The following is a 26,103-nucleotide window of genomic DNA, read 5'->3' as shown; positions in this document are numbered from 1 at the left end:
TTTTTTCTTTTCCTGGGGTATTGGTTTTCATAACCATTTGTCCCCATAACAAGTGGTTCTGTTGGTGAGACTGGGAAACTGGAGTGTCTAAGGGAATTGCTTGTGTGACTTGTGGTGAGCCAGTGGGGTGAGACCAAAGTCTGCTCTGTTTGGCTGGTTTGGTTTGCCTTAGAGGTGGAAAAGCCCCAGCCTTCGGCTGTAACTGCCCTGCTTGAAGCAGTTTGTCCTGAACTGGCACTCTCAGTCGGGTCCCGCCAGTACCAGCATCATTACACCTACGGACAGATTTCACGATGCATGACAGAAAGGGGCGATGACCGGGACACACGGCAGTTTAGGATCGAGGGGAAGGAGCTGCGGAACGCCGAGCACAGGGCGCGGGAGGCAAACCGCCACTCCGGTGCTGCGCCTATGAGCTGCCGGTTCTCCAAAGAGCTGGACATGATACTCTGCGGCAACCCCACCTCCATTGCTAACACCACTGTGGATACTTCGGTGGCTCGCATGTCAGTTGAGAGTGGACCGAGCCAGGAGGAGGAAATCTTGGACGAGGATGTGGAGGGGGACCCAGAGGAAGAAGATGACTCGGAGGTCAGAGATGCATGCGGCCAGGAGCTCTTTTCTATCCCGGATGTTGGCGAAGAGCAAAGAGGAGAAGAGGCCCCTGGTAAGCGGATTTGATTTTGGGACTCACTGAAGTGGGTTGTTGGGGGCAGGAGGGTTGCAGAAAGCAGGCTTGTCTCCCACCGCATGCCACCCTGCCGGAAGGAGAAGGTTGGGACAGGAAGCGGAACTATAAAAGGCCGCCCCTCCAGCTGAGTTGGGAGAGAGCTGCTGGAGGAGCAGGACGTCTCTTCCCTGCTCCCCTAATGGAGAGCGCTATCCTGACAGAGAGCCAGAGGGGTTGCCGGAGCTGCCAGATGCCGGGGTCTCCAAGGAGCTGGTGGGGCTGCCACTAGCCGTCTACCCCAGCGAAGCGAACAACAACCCTGGGACCCATGTACACACGGAATGGGTGTGTAGGAAGGAGCCCAGGGCAGCCGAATTGGGTTCAGCTGTGTTATTGACTACAAGCCGGCCAGCATGTTGTGATCGGATTTTCCCCACTGACGCAGTGGCGGAGCACTCCACTGCTGTTTAGGGCCCTGGGTGGGGACGCAGTGGAGCGAGAGGGCCTGGGTTCCCCTACCACCAGCACCCCACCGTCATGAGTGGCAGGCTCCCCACCTGGTTGTCAGGAGACCTGATTGGTCTGGCACCCTCCTGAATCAGGACGCCAGACGGTTGTGCTGACTCTCCCACCAGAGAGCTAACCTCCCCTAGACGGCGACGGCTCTGCCGGACTGTAGGCCAGAGCCCCCCTACTTGATTGCTGCCCTGCCCTAATCAAGGGCCAGGCAAATGGACCATCTGCTGCTCTGCCTGCCTGATTGTAGGCCAGAGCCCCTACTTGACTGCAGCCCTGCCCTGAATGAGGGCCCTAGGCAAACAGACTCTCTACCATTGCTCGGCCTGACTGCAGGCCTGAACCATTAACACTGGGCTAATTTTCCCCTGAACCAAGGTACCCCGGAAGTATCGTAGGGAGGGGCGTGGTCTCCCACCCTGATGGACAGGGAGGGAGCCGCAAACCCCTTACAGCCTTTCTTTCTACTTGTTCATACTTTTTCTCTAAATATGTCAAAACACAAGAACGCAACCTTCCACCGGCCAAACACAGAAAACAATACAAAAGAAATGTTCAAAAGGGCCGACGGCGCCAAAAACGTACACGACCGGAAACAGGGACGGAGGGCGGGACGTAAACCCTACACAGGGCGCGGAAACCTGTCAGAAAGTACATGGTGATGAAAGCTCTCGAGCAGTTAACTAGTCACGTGCAATCCCCTCTGTACATAGCAATCCCCCCTGTACATAGCAATCCCCCCTGTACATAGCAATCCTCTGTTTCATTTTGATGTTTTTTGACGTATTGTTCTACTTTTATTTGATATATTAAATAACTGTATTTACAGTGATACATTGAGGTATAAACCATCTACACGCCTTGTCCTGTACAGAGCACACAGACAGCTCCCCTGGATCCCACAACCCACACAGGGAGAAAGCTGTCGCTAGTGTTGGCATCTCCAAAATCGTATCAGGGCAAGAAAAGGCACCTGCTATTTCCCACCCTCGTACAGTGTAGACACGGGGTGAGGGCGAGACCCAGTGTCCCCGGTTAGTCCTGCTCCATCTCTGCCATCTGGGTTTCCATCGACAGCTGTTCACACTCGAAACGCAGGGCGGGGTGAGGTTCGCCCATCAGCCAAAGAACCTTAATGTAAAGCAGCGCGCTCCTGCCAGTGCCCGTGGCAGATCCCCCATTCGCAGGGTGTGATCATTTCCGCCCTGAGACGGATGAGACCTCGTGTCCTGGTGTTAGGGGGCGCTGTGCTCTGTACCCCACATATCCCCCCTCTCCCTGCCCCCCAGCCTGGTGTTAGGGGATGCTGTGCTCTGGATCCTACATGTTCCCCCAGCTTCCAGGCCCCCTGGCCGGCATTAGGGGGCGCTGTGCTCTGTACCCTACACCCCCCATCTCTCAGCCCCCCTGCCAGGTGTTAGAGGGCGCTGTGCTCTGTATCATATGCATTTCCCAGCCCTCCTGCCCGGCCTTAGGGGGTGCTGTGCTCTGTACCCTACACATCTCCAGCCCCCAGCCTGGCATTAGGCTATTTCTAGTGTCTGTGAACTTACTTCATGTACCGGAGTCTATCGGCGCATGCTGGGTGCCACGCGCTGTGGGTATGGACAGGGCCCGACGCTGGAACCTGACCTTAAGGTGGGATTGGCCACTGTCCTGGTGGTTAGGACACAGGCAGGTAGTAGAGGGGCTCTGTGCGAGGACCCGATTCTGCCTTTCTGTCTGGCCGATCCCTTCTAATGAGGCTGAACCTGCCCATCTCCCCAGACTCAGCATAGCACAGGACTTGGGGGGCACCTGCTGGCAAAGTGGCCTCAGTCCCCACCGTACAGGCAGGGGTCATTCAGCTGGTGATAGCCCTTCTCTCAAGCCCCCAAGCACCTGTGTGTCATGGCTGCCTGCAGGAGTTCAGGGCCAACAACTGCCTGGGGGGAGGGAACAGGGCCTGGCTAGGCAGGGGCTCAAACCGGGGAGTGTCAGTTTGGATCCCCAGCTAGCCGTTGGGGTGCAACACGGGGGGCGGGGGTGCGGATCAACTCCAGCCGGTTCATCATAAATCCTGTCCCTGAGGCCTCAGTAGAAATGGGATGTTCCCCTGGCAATATGCAAGTGCGAAGGACTTGAGAGGGAGGTGGCAGACTTGCCTTTTTGATGCCCGTCCCTGAGCACACGGTTCCCAGCATTGCCCTCCTGCCGTTTCTCTCTGGAGCCCTCGCCCTGCACCCTGGCCTGTGTGTTCTCAGGCAGCTGCGTGCTGCCAGGTGCACATCCCCAGCGTGGAGTCCCTGGTTTAATGGCAGGGGACAGGGACTGGGAAGGAAATATACTGCCATGCCAAGACTGGGAACGGGCTGGTGATAATGCCCTGGGGTGCCTGGCCTGTCAGTACCCAGCGGGGCCGGGAGCCAAGCGCCCCCTGGAGCCATCTGTCAGGCCCTGGGTCCGTCCTGTGCTGGGCTCTCTCCTGCCTGACATTGGCATCAGTCTTAGGCTGCTCCAGCCCTGCTCCTAGTCCTCCTCCAGCCCTGCTCTTGCTCCAGCCTCGCTCCACCCACGCCCCGGCCTCCTGAGTCCAGCTCCAACCGCGAGGCCTGACCACCTCCAGCACCTTCGCTGACACCATCACTTCCAGAGGGAATGGCACTGAGGTTGCCAGGGGAACAGGCATTCTCTGGCTGCCCGGAGCCATTGTTCCATTCCCCAGGACAGTCCGATGCCAGGACAGTCCCCCTGAGCTCTGGAGAGGACTAGAGGTGTCTTCGGACACCTGCCGTGCAGCTGCTGGAGAGTCAGCAGAATTGCCCGGAGACAGCCACGCTTGCCTCCCAGCCCGGGAAGCCCAGAGGCCCAGAGCGTAGACGTCCCTCAGAGCATCTCTGCTAGCAGGAGATACTGGGTGAGGAAAGGAGCCCCCGCCCCCCCCGCCCTCCCCTAAGCAGGGGCCATTCAGAAGACCCAGTGTGGGGGGAATAGGGCTGTGTCTGTACAATGTCTAGCACCGCGGGGCCCTGATCCGGGACTGAGGCCCCTGGGCACTACAGAAATACAAAGGAGAACAGCAGGGCTGGAGGATTTATAGGCTCCATTTGAGGAGGGCTGGTTGCGTTGAGCCAGCAGTGAGTCCCCAGTAACACAGAGCTCCGCTAGTGAGGGAAGATCTGTTTCATCTTCCCTACCTAGCACAGTTCACAGCTTAGCACTGACCAGCTGCAAGGATCCTGGTGGGCCCTGGTATGGCTGTAGCAGCATTTTCAATGTTTGGAAAAAGCGAGATCTGTGCAGTAGGCAACGTAGCTCCATCTGGGCACCAGCCAGCTCCTGTGCCCCAGAGAGCTCCCACAGCTCACTCTGAACCAGGGATGAAGGGGGCAGGAGGTTGGAAGAGAAGGTACCAGCCTGGGACCCAGGAGACCCATGTTCATTTCCCAGCTCTGCCACAGATGCTCTGTTTGGCTTTGGGCTAGTCCATTATTCCCTCTGTGCTGCGGTTCCCTGCCTCTACAGTGGGGGTAGCAGCCAGGCCCTGCCCTGAAGGGGCAGTTAGAATAAATGCAATCGAGATTGGGCAGTGCTCCAATGCCAGGGGGATGAGGGCCAGGATGGTGCCTAAAACAGACCGAAAGCAAGGGGGAGCTACAGAGCCGGTAGTGAGAGGGTTTGACCTTTGACAATCTGCGCTGAGTGCCAGGGCTGCCAGACCCCAGACAGCCACTGGCATTGCCAGACCTCCCTGATCTATGGTGCTGCTGCTCTCCCTGCTTCTAGGAGTCACTACCTCCCCCTGGGCTGACACCCCCGCAGCAATCATCTCCTGGGGCTGCCGTGGCACTGAGCGTTAGCAAGGCCTGAGACTCAGTTGGGCGTGTGCGGGGGTGCAGAGGGAGGCTGCTATTAAAGCAGCTTCTGCACCGTTGCAGCGGTGGGAGAGGAAGCGGAGACGGGACCGTTTTACACCCCATGGCCAAAGCACTCGGCAGCTTGGGACTGTTGAGTTCTATCACCAGCCTTGGGAGGGGAGTGGGTGTGATGAAGTGGGACTGTTCTTAATGTTTCCTCTGAATATTGTGGGGGTGCCTCAGTTTCCCCTAGGCAGTTCTTAAGTATCTAGATGGTGGGATAAGGGTGTATGATGATTGCAGAGCCCTAGGTGGCAGGTGTGTACAGGGGTCTGGACACAGAGGGCTCCTGTTCTCTGCACCTACAAGCTCTGTGTTAGACCATGTTCCTGTTGTCTAATAAACCTCTGTTTTACTGGCTGGCTGAGAGTCACGTCTGACTGCAAAGTTGGGGTGCAGGACCCTCTGGCTTCCCCAGGACTCCACCTGGGTAGACTCCCCTTGGGAAGCGCACGGAGGGGCAGAGGATGCTGAATGCTCCGAGGTCAGACCAAGGAAGGCAGAAATTGTGTGAGCTGTGTGTCCTGAAGACTGGCTGCTCACAGAAAGGAGACTTCCCCAGAGTCCTGACTGGCTTCGTCTGTAGCAGTTCCAGAGTATCACCAGGGGGCCCCATGACAGTGGGGTCTAGTGGTTAGAAAGGGGGCGCTGGGAGCCAGGACTCCTGGGTTCTATCCCAGCCCTGGAAAAGGGATAAGAAACCCCGACCTGGATACGTCACCATATCACAAAACCCATCACCCCTGGCTCAGATTGAGTGCCCCAGTGTGGATGCTGCCTTGGATTTGCATCACCAGGGCGCCATCTCGCTATTATTTTGCACCACTTGCATTTCATAGAATCACAGAATATCAGGGTTGGAAGAGACCTCAGGAGGTATCTAGCCCAACCCCCTGCTCAAACCAGGACCAACCCAAACTAAATCATCCCAGCCAGGGCGTTGTCAAGCCAGGCCTTAAAAACTTCTAAGGATGGAGATTCCACCACCTCCCTAGATAACCTATTCCAGTGCTCCCACGACCTGCCTGGGGCAGCGACAGACCCTCTTGCTCCGCAGTTATAACACCTGGCCCTGAGCTAGCCCCTTTCTCCAGCAGATCTCAACGCCCTTCACAAAGGAAGTTGGCATTACTATCCCCACTTTATAGATGGGGAAACTGAGGCACACAAGGGGGACGTGACTTAACCAAGGTCACTTCGGAGGCCGGCCATGTGTGTATGCAAAAGCCTGAGGACTTTAACTGGACCGGTCTAGTTAAAACATTACAACACCCCCCCACCCCATCCATGGGGATGCCGTTATACCAGTACAAAGGTTTGTTGACTGGTAGAGGCCAAATTACTATCAGACTTCAGGCCAGCTGGTGACCCGAACTCCCGAGATGCTTTGGGAAAGCTGCTAAACTCTCACAGGCTGTGAAAAATGCCAGTTTGCTAAAATTTTTAGCCTAGCGCCCTGTTATTTGCGTTGCCACGCAATTGTGCGAGAAATGTACTAACCACAAACAAATGGAAATGTATAAATAACATAGTGATGGTAAAAGTTTATGCTTAAGCAGCAGATGTGTGATTGTGTGCTGGGAAGTCTATGATATTTACCAGACACAAATTTTGCAGGCGACAGACTGATCCCCGTGATGTCTTTTGCCACGGCTTGCATACAGCTTGGACTACTTATAGGTAACTTAGTTCCAGCTTATCTCTTCCTCTTTCCCAATGCAAGGCTGTATGCAAGCCGTGGCAAAAGACATCACAGGGATCAGTCTGTCGTTTACATCAACGGCTGCAAAATTTGGTTCAGCAGACGTGGTAATGGATCTGCCTTTCTGTTTGAGCGCTGTACTAATAACTAATAAATACTGGCTGGGGCTTGGGTCCTTGAGGTCTCTTTAAGTAGGAAGTAAGATCGAAGCTGAATTGGTAATAAATCTGCTTCCCTGGGGGATCCTCCAACCCAAGTTTACTGGCTGGAACAGGACCGGGCAGGGTAACAACCTCTGTGTCGGGAGTAAAGACCTAGCCGTGTGTGGAAACTCTGGCTGGGACAGTCTAGGGGCCTACAGGGGAGGGGAAAAGTTTGAAGAAGAGATGTAAGACTACATCCAGCAAAACGTTAACTCCATCAAGAGTAAAACGAGGGCAAAGAATGGCCGAAATAGTAAAGGAGGGCTTGGATTGTTTGTAAAGAAATGTGCTGTTATGCATGGAGGATCTGGGGCCGCACAGCGGCCGGCCGGCCCGTGGGATCACACGTGTGCGCTGCTTGTCTCTGAGGCTGACCAGAGAGTGGAGGGGAAAGCGTGACCCGGGGCGGCAGCTCAGCATCAGGCGCACGAGGCTTTTAATCAGAAGCTTAAGGAAGTGACAGAAAATGCTCAGAAAGGGAAGTCGCAGAATGGGGAAGTCAACGGGCGGCTGGCGAGTGCCGCAAGGAAAGGGGAAGGCGGGCGAGGGGAAGGAGCTGAGGAGACGGTGCAGACGTGGGGTTGTCAGAAACGGGCGGAGGATGGTGGAAGTGCTCATCGGCCAGCACAGGAGCAATTGGCTGCGGTGACACTGGGAGCACCGGGGAAGCCGGCTGAGTGCGAGGAGGACCCGGAGGATGTGATGGAGCAGGACAAGCCTCATCGTTAATAATGCAGCTGAGCCGTGTCGGAAGTTAAGAAAATGAACTGCGTGCTGGAAGGAAAAGGTTTGGGGGCACCCCGAGTAAGGAGGGGCGTGGGAGAGATCGGCTCAGGGGCTCTAGAGAGAACTGGGGTAGGAGGCTGCCAGCCGACCGGGCGGGTTTGTGAAGGCCGGGTGCTGGGGTGATGGCAGAATGCTTCTTAAATGCAATGTCAAAACGTGACATTGTGACAGGCCATAGCAGAAATGCCAGGCAGAGGAGAAACCTGTCCAGGTACTAAGTCAATGGGTTCTCCAAGAGTGCCAGACAGCACTTGGTTCCACCCATTTCTGTAGGGGGAGATGGGCCACAGACAGCAGTTTCCTCCCAGACCGTGCACAAAGCTGGTTGGACGAAGTGTGGGTATTTCCGGAGTTCATTGTATTACAAATGCAGATGGGTCTGGAGTCTGGGGGGATGGGACGTGATGCCTCTGGGGGAGACGTGACTCCAGCAAACCCTGGGAAGGGTCAGGACCATCACAGGACACTTGTAAAAAGACCGACCAGCCAAGGCGGGGATGCAAATTCCCACCTCTGCCCCCAGCCTTTCGAAACGATGCCCTGGGGAGCGAGACACTGGCTGCGAATGACCTGTTCCCAGATCGAGGGACCGGCCTGCGGCATTCACCGATTCCCAGGGGTCATGTTCACAGCAGAAGCCGTGCTGAGCTTGGAAGCACTGAAAAGCCCGTGGGTGGGTTTGAAGGGCTGCACCCTGGCCGGAGCCCTGGCTGGAGTCAGGGGAGGGATCCCTGGTAAGCCCATTAGCAGGCGGGTGGTTCGCTGATTGGTTTAACATGTGTTCTCGGCAGTGCTGTCACCGTAAGCACCGAGGATTGTCCCCCCACCGGGGCTGTAATGTGTTAACTAGCCTGGGACAGTTACACTCCTACAGCATTTGTGTGTGGGGCTGGAGCGGTGGCAATGGGGTGGGGTGGGGGCCAGCAAAGGCCTCTGTGACACCGCCCCATGCCGGCGTTATTGACACGTTTCCCTGCAGCCGGCCTGACACCCAGCAACGAAAACCTGGCCAGAGATTTTGCTCCATGAAATGTTTTGAGATGGTGATGTCGGGAGATGGAAACCCAGCTGGGAATTTCCTGCAGAGCAGCGGCTCCCAGTGCTGTTCTCCTGCCCCACATCTGGGCCCGCTACAGCCCTCACTCGACCCCCAGCTATGTCCAGGTGGGGCCCTTGGTGCCTTCCATAAGGGGGGTTACACACAGCGCCAGCTAATGGCCAAAGAGTGCAATACTGGTTAGGGCCCCTCCATTCCAGTCCTTTTCCTCAGTGGGTCTTTAGCTCCATGGCAGAGGATTGAGCTTCTAGCTCTGATGGTCCCAGGTTCAAACCCGGGCCGGGCCAGCGACGACCCTGGGGGAGCTGCCGAGAGCGATGGGGAGGGGTGGGTGCGGCCGACATGCCTGTGCAGGTCTCACACTGCGCTCTGCCTGCTGCTTCCTCATCGGCGAAGACGACAGAGTCTACGAGGGCAGAGGTTGGAGCACCATGGGGGCCCATGCCAAGAACTGGAACGATAAGTCACTGGGAATCAGCTTCCTGGGCAGCTTCTCCAGTACATGGTTCCCGTCTGTACAGATTTCCCTGCTAGGCCCCCAGGGGAACTAGGAAGTCCACAGCTGCTCTTGGTTCCACCACGGTGGGGCACTGGGCTGGGGCACAGGGTCAGGAAAGAGAGGGGGCGGGGGAGCGTGGCGAAGCAAATGTGTGCGTGGAGGCGGGGAGACGCATTACCAAACACAATGGTGGGGGGCGGGGGAGACACTGACATGGCCAATCAAGAACGTGGCTAGACAGTGTTTATTTACTCAGGCCACATTGACACCCCCTGAGCAGCAGAGAGGGGCCAGGGGCGTGTGTGAAATTAACAGGGGGCTGCTGGTGTCCTGCAGAAACAGCCCCTGACATCACCACCCTGACCGTTGCCAAGAGCCTGATCCAAAGTGCTGTCTCCGGGGGCTTCCTGAGTGAAAGCTACACCCTGAAGGGGCATCGCGACGTGAAGTCAACCCAATGCCCTGGGGACGCCCTCTACGAGACCATAAGCCAGTGGCCTGAGTTTGAAGCCTGAGTCCCTGCAGCCTCGGGGCAGCCCCTGTGCCCATCGCTGACCCCGCCCACAGCTTCTGCCTGCTCGAGCAGCACCTCTGCCCCCCACCAGGGGGCAGCCTCCCGCTTCTCGCCCACCTGCTGCCTCCTAGGGCCCGGAGAGCAGGGCTCTGAGAGTTGGGGTTACGCTCCCATCTTCCCTGGGCTCTGCTTGCCCCCCCCCGGGGGGGCTCAGATTTCTAATGGCGCCTGGGAGCCACCTGCCTCCCCCAGGCTGCTTCCTTTGGCAGATGCCAGGCCTAGCCCCTCGCTCCCACCCGCAACGGGCATGTCAGTTTAGCCCAGATCCACACACAGCCAGGCCCAGGGTCTTACAGCGTCCAGGGGGGTGGGGCCAAGCCTCAGCCAAGCTCTGTGGCGATGGCCCTGCCAATCCCTGGGCAGCTCAGGAAACTTCGCCTCCATTCCCGTGTGAAACGCCTGAGCAATTATCAATTCCAGAGTCAAATCCGCCTCTGCCCCCAGCCCCCGTGAGATCTGCAGCAAAGATTTTATCTGGAATCCCCGAGAAACCGGTCGCTATTTAACCCCCCCACAAAGGGAACCCAAGTGTCCCCGAGCCCTGACACTCAGCTCTGTCTGGCCCCTGCAGGGTCTGGCTCTCAAAGCTTTCAGCCCTCGACCCTTTCGCCCCGACAATCCATTCCCGCGAGCCTCTCTCACCGAGGGGGGCAAAGTGTTTGGATCTTCACACAGCAGGTGCCTGGGAAGTACCCGTCGGGTGGGTCACAGAGTCCCACAAAGGGGTTTTTAATTCAAGTGCAATTTGCCTTTAACCCAGCGCCCCTGCGGCTTAGTGTTTGCTTTGCTTGGGAGCTACTGAGCAGTGAAAATAAACCAGCTTCTAGCACATGAAAAGTTGAAGCGCTGGGAATCATTTCATCTCCTGTTAAACCATAACCACCACCACCCTGCCGCTGGGCTGGGCTGGGCGAGCTGCGAGGGTGTGGTTATGGTCTGTCAGATTAGCACTAAGAGGCCCCCTTGGGCTAGGTGCTATACACACAGAACATGAGACAGACAGTCCCTGCCCTAAAGAGCTCACAGTCTAATTAGACAAAGGATGGGAGGGGAAACTGAGGCACAAGGAGGGGAAAAGGGTTTTACCAAAACTCACAGGGCCAGTTAGTGGCAGAGCGTGGAACAGATCCCATGGGTGCAGTCAAGTACTCTGCCCACTAGGCTGTGCTGCCTCCCAATCCAGAGGCAGGAGGTGGAGAGGAACCAAGGGGGTGCTGGTTCCGCATGGGTCACACACAGGCAGGCCTGGCAGCACTGAGCTGAAGGAAGGGGAGGGGAGCTGGGGTTTGCACCTGCTGATGGGAGCTGGGGCTGCGGCTGGAGACTGGCAGGAGGGGCCTGAGAGGAGGGAACATAGAATCATAGAATATCAGGGTTGGAAGGGACCTCAGGAGGTCATCTAGTCCAACCCCCTGCTCAAAGCAGGACCAATCCCCAATTAAATCATCCCAGCCAGGGCTTTGTCAAGCCTGACCTTAAAAACTTCTAAGGAAGGAGATTCTACCACCTCCCTAGGTAACGCATTCCAGTGTTTCACCACCCTCCTAGTGAAAAAGTTTTTCTTAATATCCAACCTAAACCTCCCCCACTGCAACTTGAGACCATTACTCCTTGTCCTCTCCTTTTCTACCACTGAGAATAGTCTAGAACCATCCTCTCTGGAACCACCTCTCAGGTAGTTGAAAGCAGCTATCAAATCCCCCCTCATTCTTCTCTTCTGCAGGGTAAACAATCCCAGTTCCCTCAGCCTCTCCTCATAAGTCTTGTGTTCCAGACCCCTAATCATTTTTGTTGCCCTTCGCTGGACTCTTTCCAATTTGTCCACATCCTTCTTGTAGTGTGGGGCCCAAAACTGGACACAGTAGTCCAGATGAGGCCTCACCCGTGTAGAATAGAGGGGAACGATCACGTCCCTCGATCTGCTCACTATGCCCCTACTTATACATCCCAAAATGCAATTGGCCTTCTTGGCAACAAGGGCACACTGCTGACTCATATCCACTGAAACCCCTAGGTCCTTTTCCGCAGAACTGCTGCCTAGCCATTCGGTCCCTAGTCTGTAGCTGTGCATTGGGTTCTTCCGTCCTAAGTGCAGGACCCTGCACTTATCCTTATTGAACCTCATCAGATTTCTTTTGGCCCAATCCTCCAATTTGTCTAGGTCCCTCTGTATCCTATCCCTGCCCTCCAGCGTATCTACCACTCCTCCCAGTTTAGTATCATCCGCAAATTTGCTGAGAGTGCAAACCACACCATCCTCCAGATCATTTATGAAGATATTGAACAAAACCGGCCCCAGGACTGACCCCTGGGGCACTCCACTTGACACTGGCTGCCAACTAGACATGGAGCCATTGATCACTACCCATTGAGCCCGACAATCTAGCCAACTTTCTACCCACCTTATAGTGCATTCATCCAGCCCGTACTTCTTTAACTTGCTGACAAGAATACTGTGGGAGACCGTGTCAAAAGCTTTGCTAAAGTCAAGAAACAATACATCCACTGCTTTCCCTTCATCCACAGAACCAGTTATCTCGTCATAGAAGGCGATTAGATTAGTCAGGCATGACCTTCCCTTGGTGAATCCATCCTGACTGTTCCTGATCACTTTCCTCTCATGTAAGTGCTTCAGGATTGATTCTTTGAGGACCTGCTCCACGATTTTTCCGGGGACTGAGGTGAGGCTGACTGGCCTGTAGTTCCCAGGATCCTCCTTCCCTTTTTTAAAGATTGGCACTACATTAGCCTTTTTCCAGTCATCTGGGACTTCCCTCGATCGCCACGAGTTTTCAAAGATAATGGCCAATGGCTCTGCAATCACAGCCGCCAATTCCTTTAGCACTCTTGGATGCAACTCGTCCGGCTCCATGGACTTGTGCATGTGCAGCTTTTCTAAATAGTCCCGAACCACCTCTTTCTCCACAGAGGGCTGGCCATCTACTCCCCATGTTGTGATGCCCAGCGCAGCAGTCTGGGAGCTGACCTTGTTAGTGAAGACAGAGGCAAAAAAAGCATTGAGTACATTAGCTTTTTCCACATCCTCTGTCACTAGTTTGCCTCCCTCATTCATTAAGGGGCCCACACTTTCCTTGGCTTTCTTCTTGTTGCCAACATACCTGAAGAAACCCTTCTTGTTACTCTTGACATCTCTCGCTAGCTGCAGCTCCAGGTGCGATTTGGCCCTCCTGATTTCATTCCTACATGCCCGAGCAATATTTTTATACTCTTCCCTGGTCATATGTCCAACCCTCCACTTCTTGTAAGCTTCTTTTTTATGTTTAAGATCCGCTAGGATTTCACCATTAAGCCAAGCTGGTCGCCTGCCATATTTACTATTCTTTCGACTCATCGGGATGGTTTGTCCCTGTAACCTCAACAGGGATTCCTTGAAATACAGCCAGCTCTCCTGGACTCCTTTTCCCTTCATGTTTGTCCCCCAGGGGATCCTACCCATCCGTTCCCTGAGGGAGTCAAAGTCTGCTTTCCTGAAGTCCAGGGTCTGTATCCTGCTGCTTACCTTTCTTCCCTGTGTCAGGATCCTGAACTCAACCAACTCATGGTCACTGCCTCCCAGATTCCCATCCACTTTTGCTTCCCCCACTAATTCTTCCCAGTTTGTGAGCAGCAGGTCAAGAAAAGCTCCTCCCCAGTTGGCTCGTCTAGCACTTGCACCAGGAAATTGTCCCCTACGCTTTCCAAAAACTTCCTGGATTGTCTATGCACTGCTGTATTGCTATCCCAGCAGATATCAGGAAAATTAAAGTCACCCATGAGAACCAGGGCGTGCGATCTAGTAGCTTCTGCGAGTTGCCGGAAGAAAGCCTCATCCACCTCATCCCCCTGGTCCGGTGGTCTATAGCAGACTCCCACCACTACATCACTCTTGTTGCTCACACTTCTAAACTTAATCCAGAGACACTCAGGTTTTTCTGCAGTTTTGTACTGGAGCTCTGAGCAGTCATACTGCTCCCTTACATACAGTGCTACTCCCCCACCTTTTCTGCCCTGCCTGTCCTTCCTGAACAGTTTATAACCATCCATGACAGTACTCCAGTCATGTGAGTTATCCCACCAAGTCTCTGTTATCCCAATCACGTCATAATTCCTTGACATCAGCAGGACCTCCAGTTCTCCCTGCTTGTTTCCAAGGCTTTGTGCATTCGTATATAAGCACTTGAGATAACCTGCTGATCGCCCCTCATTCTCAGTATGAGGCAGGAGCCCTCCCCTCACAGACATTCCTGCCTGTACTTCCTCCCGGTATCCCGCTTTCCCACTTACCTCAGGGCTTTGGTCTGCTTCCCCCGGTGAACCTAGTTTAAAGCCTGCCTCACTAGGTTAGCCAGCCTGCTGGCAAAGATGCTCTTTCCTCTCTTCGTAAGATGGAGCCCGTCTCTGCCCAGCACTCCTCCTTCATGGAACACCATCCCATGGTCAAAGAATCCAAAGCCTTCTCTCCGACACCACCTGCGTAGCCATTCGTTGACTTCCACGATTCGACGGTCCCTGCCCTGGCCTTTTCCTTTCATGGGGAGGATGGACGAGAACATCACTTGTGCCTCAAACTCCTTTATCCTTCTTCCCAGAGCCACGTAGTCCGCAGTGATCCGCTCAAGGTCATTCTTGGCAGTATCATTGGTTCCCACGTGGAGAAGCAGGAAGGGGTAGCGATCCGAGGGCTTGATGAGTCTCGGCAGTCTCTCCGTCACATCGCGAATCTTAGCCGCTGGCAAGCAGCAGACTTCTCGGTTTTCCCAGTCAGGGCAGCAGATAGATGACTCAGTCCCCCGGAGGAGAGAGTCCCCGACCACCACCACCCGCCTCCTTCTCTTGGGAGTATGGTCGTGGAACCCCCCATCTCAGGACAGTGCATCTCATGCCTTCCAACCAGCGGAGTCTCCTTCTGCTTTCTCCCCCCAGACATATCATCTGGTCCACTCTCTGCAATGGTACCTGTGGAGAGAACATGAAAGCGGTTAGTTACCTGTGTCCGCGTTGCTGGAACCCGGACATTCCCCCTTCTTCTTCTGGAGGTCACATGTTGCCAAGCTTCTTCACTGGCCTCTTGGCTCCGCTGTGCAACCTGCTCTAAATCTTTAGAGCTTTGTGCCCGTAGAAGCATATCCTGACTTTTGTCCAGAAAATCCTCAGTTTCTCATATGCAACGCAGGGTCGTTATCTGTTGCTCCAGACCTTCAATCTTCTCTTCCAATATGGAGACCAGCTTGCACTTTGTACACACAAATTTGCTTCTGTCCTGTGGAAGAAAGACAAACATGGCACATCCAGTGCAGGTCACAACAGCTGAACCCCCCCATTCCATATCACCTTCCTACTATGAGCTTCCTCAGAACAGCCATGCCAGGAGCAGTGTCCCAGCCCCACAGTGCCCAGGGCTGCCCAGCATGTGGGAAGGGGGCAGCAGCACTGACAGGGCAACTCTTTGTTACGAGAGTCGCTGTGGAGCAGCCCCCGAGCGAGGCTGGGAGCCCAGCACCCCAGGGCTGGACGGGCCCCGTAAACAGGAGCAACCCCTGGTGGGCTGGCAGCTGGAGGCCGTCCTGCAGAGAGTGTAGGTCTGGCCCCCCCGCAGCCCCCGGTGTCCTGCCCCTGGCACAGTCCAGGTTCAGCCTAGTTATTCCTGCTTCTGAGCCGTGGACCCCGGGGGACACGACCAGCTGGGATCCAGGCCCCCAGCTGGGAAGAAGCTAGTCCAGGCCCCGGCGGCTGGAGCTCTGGAGGGCATGTAAAGCCCAGGAAGGCCCAACCTCAAGGGGCTCAAGCAAGAGGTTTCACTTCTGGACTGGCCACAGACCTTCTGCAGCCCCGGAACAGACTCAGCACAATCTCCCTCTCCATCCTCCCATCATTTTAACACCTCCCCAAGCCCCTGCGGGGCTGCCACAGCCCGGGCCCCCCAAGCCACCTTGCCTGGTCCCTAGGGTGTTTTGGCCGCTGGCCCCATGGAGCTCGGCCCAGGAAGGGTGAAGGATCCTGTAAGGCCCAGGGAGGGGTTGGTCCCTTCACCAGGGGAGGCTCTGGGTAGTCACAGCCACAGGTACTTGGCCAGAAAGGCAGCCAGGATCTTGCAGAGGTTCTCCACGGTCTGGGGGTGCAGGTTCTGCTCCGTGTCCTCCATCGTGTGCCAGACCCATGGGAAGGGGGTGGCGATGAGGTGCAGCACCGGCACTCCTGCGGCCAGACAGATACATGAATAGTCAGCAGTGATCCAACCCAGGATCTGCATCACTGCAAGCACCAGCCTCTACTGATGGAGCTACAAGAGTAATTCCACTATTGTCAGCAGTAGTAGACTATTATCCCCATGTGGCCCAGCCACTAGCGGGCGACGGGCGACATTCTAAATGCGCACACTGTCTCAGTAGATGGAGCCAGGCCCTCAGGCATGACCTGGCCTTACATCTAGGAGCTATGTGCTCCCCTGACCTAGCAACGAGCAGCTGGCCCAGGTGCATTATGGGAACCAGATTGGCCAGAGACATCAAGTGAGTCAGGGCCAAGTGGCTAGATAGCAACGATGTGTTTATAACGTCTTTCACTCCCAAGGATCCCAGAGCCTAAGTTCAAAATGCAGTCACCTCTGGGGTGAAGTGTGCCAGGCAGGCAAACATCATCTATAAAGCATGTTACCCCTGTAAATAACACCTAGCTCTTGCATAGCCCTTGTCCTCAGGGGATCCCAAAGAACTTTACAAAGGGGGTCAGAATGATTCCCCCCACTTCACAGATGGGGAAGCTGAGGAAGACAGCAGCAAAGTCACCCAGCAGGGCAGTGGCAAAGCCAGGACCTGAACCCAGGTCTCAGTCCCTTGCTCCTCTCATGAGGCCAGGCTTGTGTGGGAGCCTGGGGGAGTCTCACCATGCTTGATCTGCACACATTCTGCCCTGGCTCCCCCGGGGAGGCCTCCCCAGCTGTCCATCCCACTCTGCTCTGCGCCTGGATGTCCGGTAGCATGGGGCAGGACAGGTACCTTTGCGAAGGAAGGGGACGTGGTCCTCTTCGACAGGCCCATAGGCAGGCTCCCGCTGGAAGTACGTCTGCTCCCGGGGGTGGGGCTGCAGCAGGCCCAGCTGGTGCAGACGCTTCTCTGGGCGACACAGAGAAGAGAGTGAGGAATGGGCTGGTTCCTGGGACCTGCCAGGCTGGGGCACGGCAGAACGAGCCCCACAGGGGGCTACACCTGGCCGCTCACACCAGAGCTCCCTGAGGACACAGAGACGCTGCCGGGGAGGGAGGGGGGATTTCAAACCTGACAAGTCGTGTTTGAGGGAAATAAAGTGTTGGTGAAAGATGCCAGGTCAACAGCCCTGGGGACTGAATCCCCAACTCCCAGCTCTGTCCCACAGCTGGGGATAGAACCGAGGAGTCCTGGTTCCCAGCCCCCCTGCTCTAACCACTAGACCCCACTCCCGTCCCAGAGCTGGGGCTAGAACCCAGGCACCTTTATTCATTGTCAGACAGACGCAGGACCATCAGGACTGGCGGGGGGGGGGGGTAGCTGTCCTGCTACAGGTGCCTGGGGGGGCAAGCCCCCTCCCACCCCTGGAAGAAAGAAAGGTTTGCTACCGATGCCGACGAGCCGGTCTAACCAGGAGGCAGTGAGGGGGAAGTGGTTCTGGATGGTCGGGTGGCAGGCCCCCAGCAGGTCCAGCAAGACAAACAGGCTCTGCAAGGAGGCAACGAGGGGTTAAATCTGTAGGGGCCCAGTCACCCCAGGAGGATCTGAGGGAGGGATTGGTACAAGATCCAGTGCAGACAGATTGAGCCACCCGCCTACCCCGGACAGGCACCCCCACCATCTCCCTCCAGCCTGAAAGATCCCCCATGGAGAACTCCCCAGAGGGGCAGGTGGGCGGCTCTCACCATAGCCTGGAGCTGGCTGGTGCCCGGCTGGTGCTGAGCCTTGGCCATGGACAGCCCCGTACAGGGAATCCCTCTCACTCCACTTCCCAAAGGCCTCCTCGCCGTCCAGGAACAGCAGCTGCAGCGTCACCTCAGAGCCCTGGGGAGAGACACGGGGCTCGCTCAACACCTGGCACTGCTGGACAGGTGAGAGGACTGCACCCAGGACAGCAGCAGAGCTAGGGATAGAACCCAGGAGTCCTGGCTCCCAGCTCCTCTGCTCTAACCACTAGACCCCATTCCCCTCCCAGAGCCAGAGATAGAACCCAGGAGTCCTGGCTCCCATCCCCCCTGGTTTTACACACTAGTCTCCATTCCTTTCCCCAAGACAAGAGTAGAACCCCCAACCCAGGAAGCTCTCACCTGCTCCTTGGCCTTCAGCAGCTTCGCGTCCAAGGGCGTGGCCAGTTCCAGCAGGATAGCACAGGGCACGGCCGAGTCGGTGGCCCCCAGAAGGTGCGGCCCTGTCTTTCCCAAGCTGCCACCCCACCGGGCATGAAACATCACCAGCTCCATCCAGCCCAGGGACCACATGCACAGGTACTGGGGCTGGGATGGGGACTCTGTGGAATCTCAGATTAAAGGAGCACCTTTACATTTGGGATGGAGGGGCTAGCTGCAGAGCAGGGAGGTCTTTCCTAAATTCCCCAGGCTTACCCTGATCTGAGGCTGTACAGAGGAGGCTCCCCAGCCAGCAGCTGCCTTATCAGAACTGTGTTCATTAGATAGATAGATAGATAGATAGATAGATAGATAGATAGATAGATAGATAGATAGATAGATTCAGGGTAATGTATCAGAATCTGGCCCTCACCCCATTGCACTCAGCGGGTTTCTCTCGTTTTACCCTGGGGGAGATGAGATCAGAACCCAAGACCGCCAGTTCCAAGAACTCCACAGACCTGTGTTGTCACTGGATCTATTACCGAGGGGACATTAGACAAGGGGAGGCACCAGAATACCCCTCTGTGGGACAGAATGACAGACTGAGGGGCAGGGTTTGTGTCCTGTGTCTTTGTGCATGCAGAGCTCTGTGCAAAACCCACCATCTCTGTGAGCACCAGGATGGATGATGGCCCTGGCAGGAGCTGTGACCATCCTCTGAAAGAGTTGGTGCCAGGGCATAAGGGTTGCTCTGTACAAAGGAGGAGATTAAACTCCTCTGCAATACATATGTAACCCTTCTTCCAGTTGCTGTGGGCAGCAACAAGCTCTGGCTTCAATATATAGGGGTTCCTCTCAAAATTACAACACAACACTGGCTTGAGGTCCCACCCAGAAATCTGGGAAAACTAAACACCAGCCTGGGTGTTTCTAAGAAGCAATACTTCCTGTCTTGCAAGCACTGAGTCTGTGTGTGACAAAAGAAATATTTTATTAAGGGGAGAAGGAAGAATGGCATTAATTTGAGAAAACATGACAACAATGACTCAAACGTATGCAAACAACAAGTAAATCCCTGGCCCCAGGTGGAGCAGTGGCTTTGCCTCAGTTTCCCCCTTTCTGAAAGACCAGCGGACAAATGTCCCGTTAACACACCACTCCCCTTTCTGTCCATGACACCGCACTCTTAGTTTGCTGTCCACCATAAGTGAAGTCCTAGGGTCTAGGGGTGCCGTTAGGTGCATTCAGCTCCAGCCTTAGGGGAGGAATGCAGGAAAATCAAATGATGCCTCTGCCCACTCCGGTCACTGCCCACTCTGCCACTGCACACTGCTGTCACCTTCTGAAGTTTCTGCACTGCTCCAGCCCCAAGTGCTCTCAGCTCTTAGGTTATGGCTACATTACAAAAAATACTAACAGCCACAAATCTCAAAGCCCAGGTCTACAGACTGGGGCTCTCATTATGGTACTAAAAATAGCCATGTAGTTGTTCCTACTGGGACTGGAGCCCAGGTTTCGGAGCCTGAGGAGGAATGTCTACACAGCCATTGTTAGGGCCGAAGCACAAGCCTGAGTCTGTAGACAAACCTCAGTGATTTCACTGGGTAGTGCAGAGCTCCAGCTGCTGCTGCCGTTTCTGCACTGTCTGGACAGCAATTCTGTCCAACAATAGCGAAGGCTCAGCCCTTAATCTAGCTTCTCTCAGACCAAATAATCACTGAGCAAAACCAAAATCCCCGTTGATCACTATCAAGTGTTTCTCCAAACACCAGAGGAAAAGAATCACAATTTTCCAAAACCCTAGAAGGAGGGATCACACCACCACACTGACGGAGCGAATTAGGTTCATCTTAAGGTGACCACATCTCTTAGGGAATATTACATCCAGTGCTGCTGGCCTCTAGTCACACTGTGTATTGTGGACCTAGCATAGTCATGGATTAGAAACACAGACATGTGCGCACAGTGACTGATTCTGCACTGCATAGAGAAAAAACGTAACCCCTATATAACTGCAAATTCAACATAAGCAACTGCTTAGGTGTAACCCTTCTGCCGGGGGGAGTCAGCAGCAACCAGGGCTGGTTGACAACACAACACAGAATCAGCTCGAGTCCCCACCCAGTAATCTGAAAAAAATTACACCCCCCACTTGGTACCTCTAAGAGCCAGTACGTCTCCTCTCACAAGCACTAAGTACATGTATAGAAGAGAAAACTTTTAATAAAAGGGGAAAGGAACCTGGCATTACTTGGGAAAACACCACAAGCATGATTTGAAAACATCTGACCATGAATAAAACACCCACCCCAGAGTACATTGGCAGCATCCGTTTCCTCAGTCTCTCACCTTGTAGTGTGACAGTCCGACAAACAAATGTCCCTTTAACACGCCAGTCCTCTCTCCCTCCACTGCACCCCACTCACAGTTGTCCTTGGTCAGTGAAAACCCAGTGTTTGGAGGTGTGTTTGCGTGAGTTAACCTCCCACCCCGGGGTGAGGGAGGGCAGCACTGAGCAGTGATTCAGCAGCCGTCGCTGTGCCGCTGTTCACTCTGCATCGCTGTCTGCCTTTGTTCACTCCACAGCCAGCCACTCCACCATCATTGACTGCACCGCCAGCCACCCCACAGTGTTCCCTCTGCCACTCTCCGGCGCTCTGCCATCAGTCGCCCTGCCACGGCCCTCTCCACTGCAACCTCTGGGATGTTTTGAAGTTCCACCACTTAACTCAGCTCTCAGCAATTCCAATTCTCAGTGATTCCAGCAGTTAGCGAGGCAACCTCGTTCACCAGAGACACTGTCCCACAACGGACCTAAGGCTTTATATTTAGACTGGGCTATCAGTGACGTCAGCTCGAGTGATCCAAACCAAGAGACTCTCAACTGGGCCTTAAGAAGCTCTGTTATTAAACAGTGCAGAGTCAAATGGCACGTAAAGCCAGATGGGCACAAATACCCTCTCACATCTCCACTGGCCTTTGGCACCCCTACCTCCTGCTTATTGAATGCAGTTAACTTGAGAGTGACCCCCTCATTCATGGCATACCAAGGCCAGTTCTGCTCCCTTTGATTCACAAGAGGATAACCACACTTTATTACCTCTGCCTCCGCAATAACAAAGTGATTTGCAATCCAGCACAAGACAAAAGTGATCATTTGGGCAAAGCAGCCCCATCATGTTGCTCACCTAGGCAGAGTGGGTGTGTCTATTCAAACATGGTCAGTTCCTGATGTCTTCTCCCCAGCTCATCACTAGGTGTTGGGAAAGCTCATTCAGAGCCTGCTTACATAAGAACCTATAACTGCAATTTCACATAAACAGATTGAACACTCTTGAGCTGTGGGGGGAGAGTCCCAATTGCTGAGTCATTGTTTCCACCTTGTCACTCCCCCTGGGTGCCCATTTTACCCCCTGCCCCAACAGACTCTCATTCTAATCCCACAGGAAGAAACAACTCCAGTGGGCTTGAAACATCACCGACTCCAGCCAGCCTGGGGACCACACACACAGGTAAAGTGGGGCCTCAATGGGACTTTGTGGAATCACAGACTAATGGGATACCTTATAGATTTGGGGGGGGGGGGGGGGAGGAGGATCCCTGCCCCTGGGAGTGCCGCAGAGCAGGGAGGCCTTTCATAGGGGGATGCTTTCCTTGGCTGCTCCTGATCTGGGGATGCATAGAGGAGTCGGGACTTAGGGGCTGCCTAGCCAGCTCCTACCTTGTCAGAGTTACATTCATTAATAGATCAATAGGTAGGTAGGTAGGTAGGTAGGTAGAGAGATAGATAGATATGGGGCAATGGATCAGAACCCATCTCTGACCCCACTGCAGTCACGAGGTAACTCCAGATTTATACTGGCAGAACTGAGATCAGAATCCAGCCCAGATACTTCCAAGAACTCCACACACCTGTGCTGTTGCTAGGTTTATAACGCAGGGAACATTAGACAAGGGGAGGCAGCTGAATGCCCTAGGGCTGGGCACAGAGAGATCAAATGACAGACAGACAGACTGAGGAGCAAGGGTATATGTCTCCCCCATAGAAGTCCTGTGTCTTTGTGCATGCAGAGTTCTATCCCAAACCCTCCATCTCTGTGAGCCCCAGGGAGGTAATGGCCATGGGGTGCACCGTGACCATCCAGTGTGAGTGTAGGTACCAGGGCTGAGGGTTGTTCTGTACAAAGGAGGAGACCATGCCACGCTGCATCACATGGAAAGTCCTGCAGACATGACTGCGTTTCCCATCCGCAGTGTTATACAGGATGACAGCAGGAGCTACACCTGACGTTATGGCAGCACATCACAAGCCTTCATCTGGTCAGATCCCAGTGACCCTGTGGAGCTGGTGGTGAGAGGTGAGGGGCCTGGTTTGGAGTCCCCGCTCTCAGCCCTGTACCCAGCCCAGCCTTCACAGAGTCTATGCCCCAAGGAGATGCTCACAGCCAGGATCTGCCTGGGGCTTTACAGAGGGGATGCCCAGTGTGGGATCAGGAAATCAGTGGATTTGTCATGCAGCCGGGGGAAGCTGCAGCAGCAGCTGTTGATGTAAGGCAGAGGGAAGGGGGAACGCTGCCCCCAGGGCAAGCTGCAGAACAGTGAGGCCTTTCCCAGGGGGATGCTCCCTATCAGAGTATGCCCAGAGAAGTCAGGGCCAGCAGCTGCAGAACCAGTCCCTTCCCCAGCTGATAAAATCCACTAACCCCCTGGAGGTTAGAGTGACCATAAAGGCTTAGTCGAGGGGGGAGGGGCCCAATTGCTGAGTCCCTTTTTTTACCTCTTAGCTCCCCCTGATTACCCATTTCATCCCCTGCCCTGACAGGCTCTCATTCTAAACCTACAGGTGAAAACAACCTCACTGGGCTTGAAACATCACCGTATCCAATCAGCCCAGGGACCACACGGACAGGTACCTGAGTGGGGAAATCATGCCTCAGGAATCTACTAGAATGCTTTGAAGGGGTCCGCAAGCATGTGGACAAGGGTGATCCAGTGGGTATAGTGTAATTAGATTTTGAGAAAGCCTTTCACAAGTTCCCTCACCAAAGGCTTTTAAGTAAAGTAAGTTCTCATGGGATAAGAGGGAAGGTCCTCTCCTGGATCAGTAACTGGTTAAGAGATAGGAAACAAAGGGTAGGAATAAATGGTCAATTATCAGAATGGAGAGAGTAAATAGTGGTGTCTCCCAGGGATGTGTACTGGGACCAATATTACTCAATATATTCATAAGTGATTTGGGAAAAGGGGTAAACAGTGAGGTGGCAAAATTTGAAGATGACACAAAATGACTCAAGATAGTTAAGTCCCAAGCGGACTATTAAGAGTTACAAAGGGATCTCACAAAACTGGGTGTGTGGGCAACAAAATGGCAGATGAAATTCCATGTTGAGAAATGCAAAGTAATGCTCATTGGAAAACATAATCCAAACTAGACATATAAAATGGTGGGGTCTAAATTAACTGTTATCATTCAGGAAAGAGATCGTAGAGTCATTATGGATAGTTCTTTGAAAATATCCACTCAATGTGCAGCAGCAGTCAAAAATGTGAACAGAATTTCGGGAATCATTAAGAAAGGGATAGATAATAAGACAGAAAATATCATACTGCCCCTCTATAAATCCATGGTATGCCCACATCTTGAATACTGTGTGCAGATGTCATTGCCCCATATCAAAAAAGATATGCTGGAATTGGAAAAGGTACAGAAAAGGGCAACAAAAATGATTGGCGGGCATGGAACAGTTCCATAAGAGGGAAGATTAATAAGACAGGGACTTTTCAGCTTGGAAAAGAGACAACTAACCGGGGCGGGGGGGAGAGGGGGATGGTAGAGGTCTGTAAAATCATGACTGGTGTGGAGAAAGTAAATAAGGCAGTGTTATTACTCCTTCTCATAACACAAGAACCAGGGGTCACCAAATGAAATTAGTAGGCAGCGGGTTTAAAACAAACAAAAGGAAGTACTTCTTCACACAACACACAGTCAACTGTGGAACTCTTTGCCAGACGATGTTGTGAAGGCCAAGACTATAACAGGGTTCCAAAAAAAAACCCCTAGATAAATTGATGGAGGATAGGCTCATCCATGGCTATTAGCCAAGATGGGCAGGAATGGTGTCCCTAGCCTCTGTTTGCCAGAAGCTGGGGATGGGTGACATGGGATGGGTCACTTGTTGATTACCTGTTCTGTTCATTCCTTCTGGGGCACCTGGCATTGGCCACTGTCCGAAGACAGGTTACTGGGCTAGATGAACCTTTGGTCTTATGGCCACTCTTATGTTCTTATGGGATAGGGACTCTGTGGAATCACAGATTAAAGGGGCAACTCTAGATCTGAGGGAGGCAGAGGCGGGATCCCTGACCCCAGGGTTAGCTGCAGAGCAGAGAGGTCTTTCAGGTCTGTTCCTGTTCTGGGGGCGCACAGAGGAGTTGGGGCTCAGAGGCTGCCCAGCTGGCCTCTTCCATCTATCCTTCATTAAATAGCTAGATGGGTAGCTAGATCCGGGGGTAATGGATCAGAATCCGGCCCTCAACCCATTGCTGTCAGAGGGTGACTCTGGATTAACCGTGGAGGAGCTGAGTTCAGAATCCAGCCCTGATACTTCCAAGAACTCCACAGACCTGTGCTGTCCTTTCACAGCCCTCACGAAGCGCCTGGATTTCACCTGGGGCAACATCCTCCATCTGGGTCTGGTCTCCGGGGTTCTGCTGGCCCTGGTGCTGATCATGGCCGAGGCTGGTTACTGCTGGAAGGAGACTCCAGGTGACATGACCCCCCTCTCTTATCCCTTCCCCCACCCCAGGACAAGGCCCCCCAAGTCTGCCAAGCCCCTCTGAACATGGGGGTAGCTCATCTGCACATAACCCTTGGGCAGCTGGCCCAGCTCCTGTACCACCTGTCAGTGGGGGGAGGAGTCAGACCAGGGTGTCCCCTGCACACACTGAGGCTGCTATGAAGGGTGTGTGATGTCCAGAGATGCCCCTTCCCACTGTGAGCTGGAGCCACCCCAATGCCTGGCCCTACCCCACTCTGAGTGCCCCAAGTGGGTAGGTCTGTGGTGGCGGGTGGGGGGGTGGGGGGCAGTGCACACAGACACTAGGTCTCTTTCTGGCCAGCAGCTCCCACCTCTCCAGCCCCTGGAAACCTACCCACCCTGGGCAGCTGTCTTGTCCTCCCCTCCCCTCAATCCCATCCCAGTCAGGGGGCTTGGGCCTGTGGGGTGACACTGGCCCCTCTAACCCGCCGTCTCTCTGTGCTTACAGGGGAGCCTGGATCCAGCCATGCAGAGATGAAGATCTCCCTGGGGGAAGAGCCCTATCTGCTTGGAGGGCTCCACAGGGCAGAAAAGCCACTCTCCCTTCCCCCAGGAAATCCCTGCTTCAGGGAATCCACATTTATTCCATGGTGCTCCCAACTCAACAGCTGGACCCCTGGGAGCAAACCCTCGACGCCTGGCACCGAGCACACCAGCCCCTGTGTCACCAGCTAAGGGAGCACCTGCCAGGGCCCCAGGGGGTAGGGAAGCAGGGCCGTAGCAGAGCCCCGTGCAGGGAAGGTGCTGCCTATTTCTGTGGGAAGCCCAGGGTGGGGTGTGGGGGGCTGGGCGCTGTATAGGGCCTCTTCAATAAATAACCCCTTCCCTGCCAGATTCCCTGCTCCTCCTGCTCCCTGCTGGGGATATGACCTGAGAAGATGAGGGAAGGCCGTTAGTGCTTCCTTAGCCAGAGCATTTGCTTCCCGACCTCAGGAAAGTGTGGGCCCCTTACTGAATGAGGGAGGCAACCTAGTGACAGAGGATGTGGAAAAAGCTAATGTACTCAATGCTTTTTTTGCCTCTGTTTTCACTAACAAGGTCAGCTCCCAGACTGCTGCGCTGGGCATCACA

At 54.5% G+C, this 26,103-nt stretch overlaps 1 protein-coding gene and 1 pseudogene across 1 annotated transcript; one reads left to right on the top strand and one right to left on the bottom strand.

The window, feature by feature from the left end:
* The first annotated feature begins 7,749 nt into the window (after window positions 1–7,749).
* LOC144278797 (peptidoglycan-recognition protein SC2-like) lies at window positions 7,750–9,844 on the top strand. Its single transcript, XM_077840150.1, has 4 exons — window positions 7,750–7,774; window positions 8,297–8,504; window positions 9,207–9,328; window positions 9,666–9,844. Exons 1-4 carry the CDS (start codon window positions 7,750–7,752, stop codon window positions 9,842–9,844), a joined length of 534 nt encoding a protein of 177 aa, XP_077696276.1.
* Window positions 9,845–15,952: 6,108 nt separating this feature from the next.
* LOC144279291 (glutaminyl-peptide cyclotransferase-like protein) lies at window positions 15,953–18,346 on the bottom strand (annotated as a pseudogene).
* Between the last annotated feature and the right edge of the window lie 7,757 nt (window positions 18,347–26,103).

Source organism: Eretmochelys imbricata, chromosome 23, assembly GCF_965152235.1.
Source record: "Eretmochelys imbricata isolate rEreImb1 chromosome 23, rEreImb1.hap1, whole genome shotgun sequence".
In the NCBI taxonomy this organism is placed as follows: Eukaryota; Metazoa; Chordata; order Testudines; family Cheloniidae; genus Eretmochelys; species Eretmochelys imbricata.
Note: the sequence above shows the minus strand (reverse complement) of the source record. Positions and strands in the feature narration are given on the sequence as shown.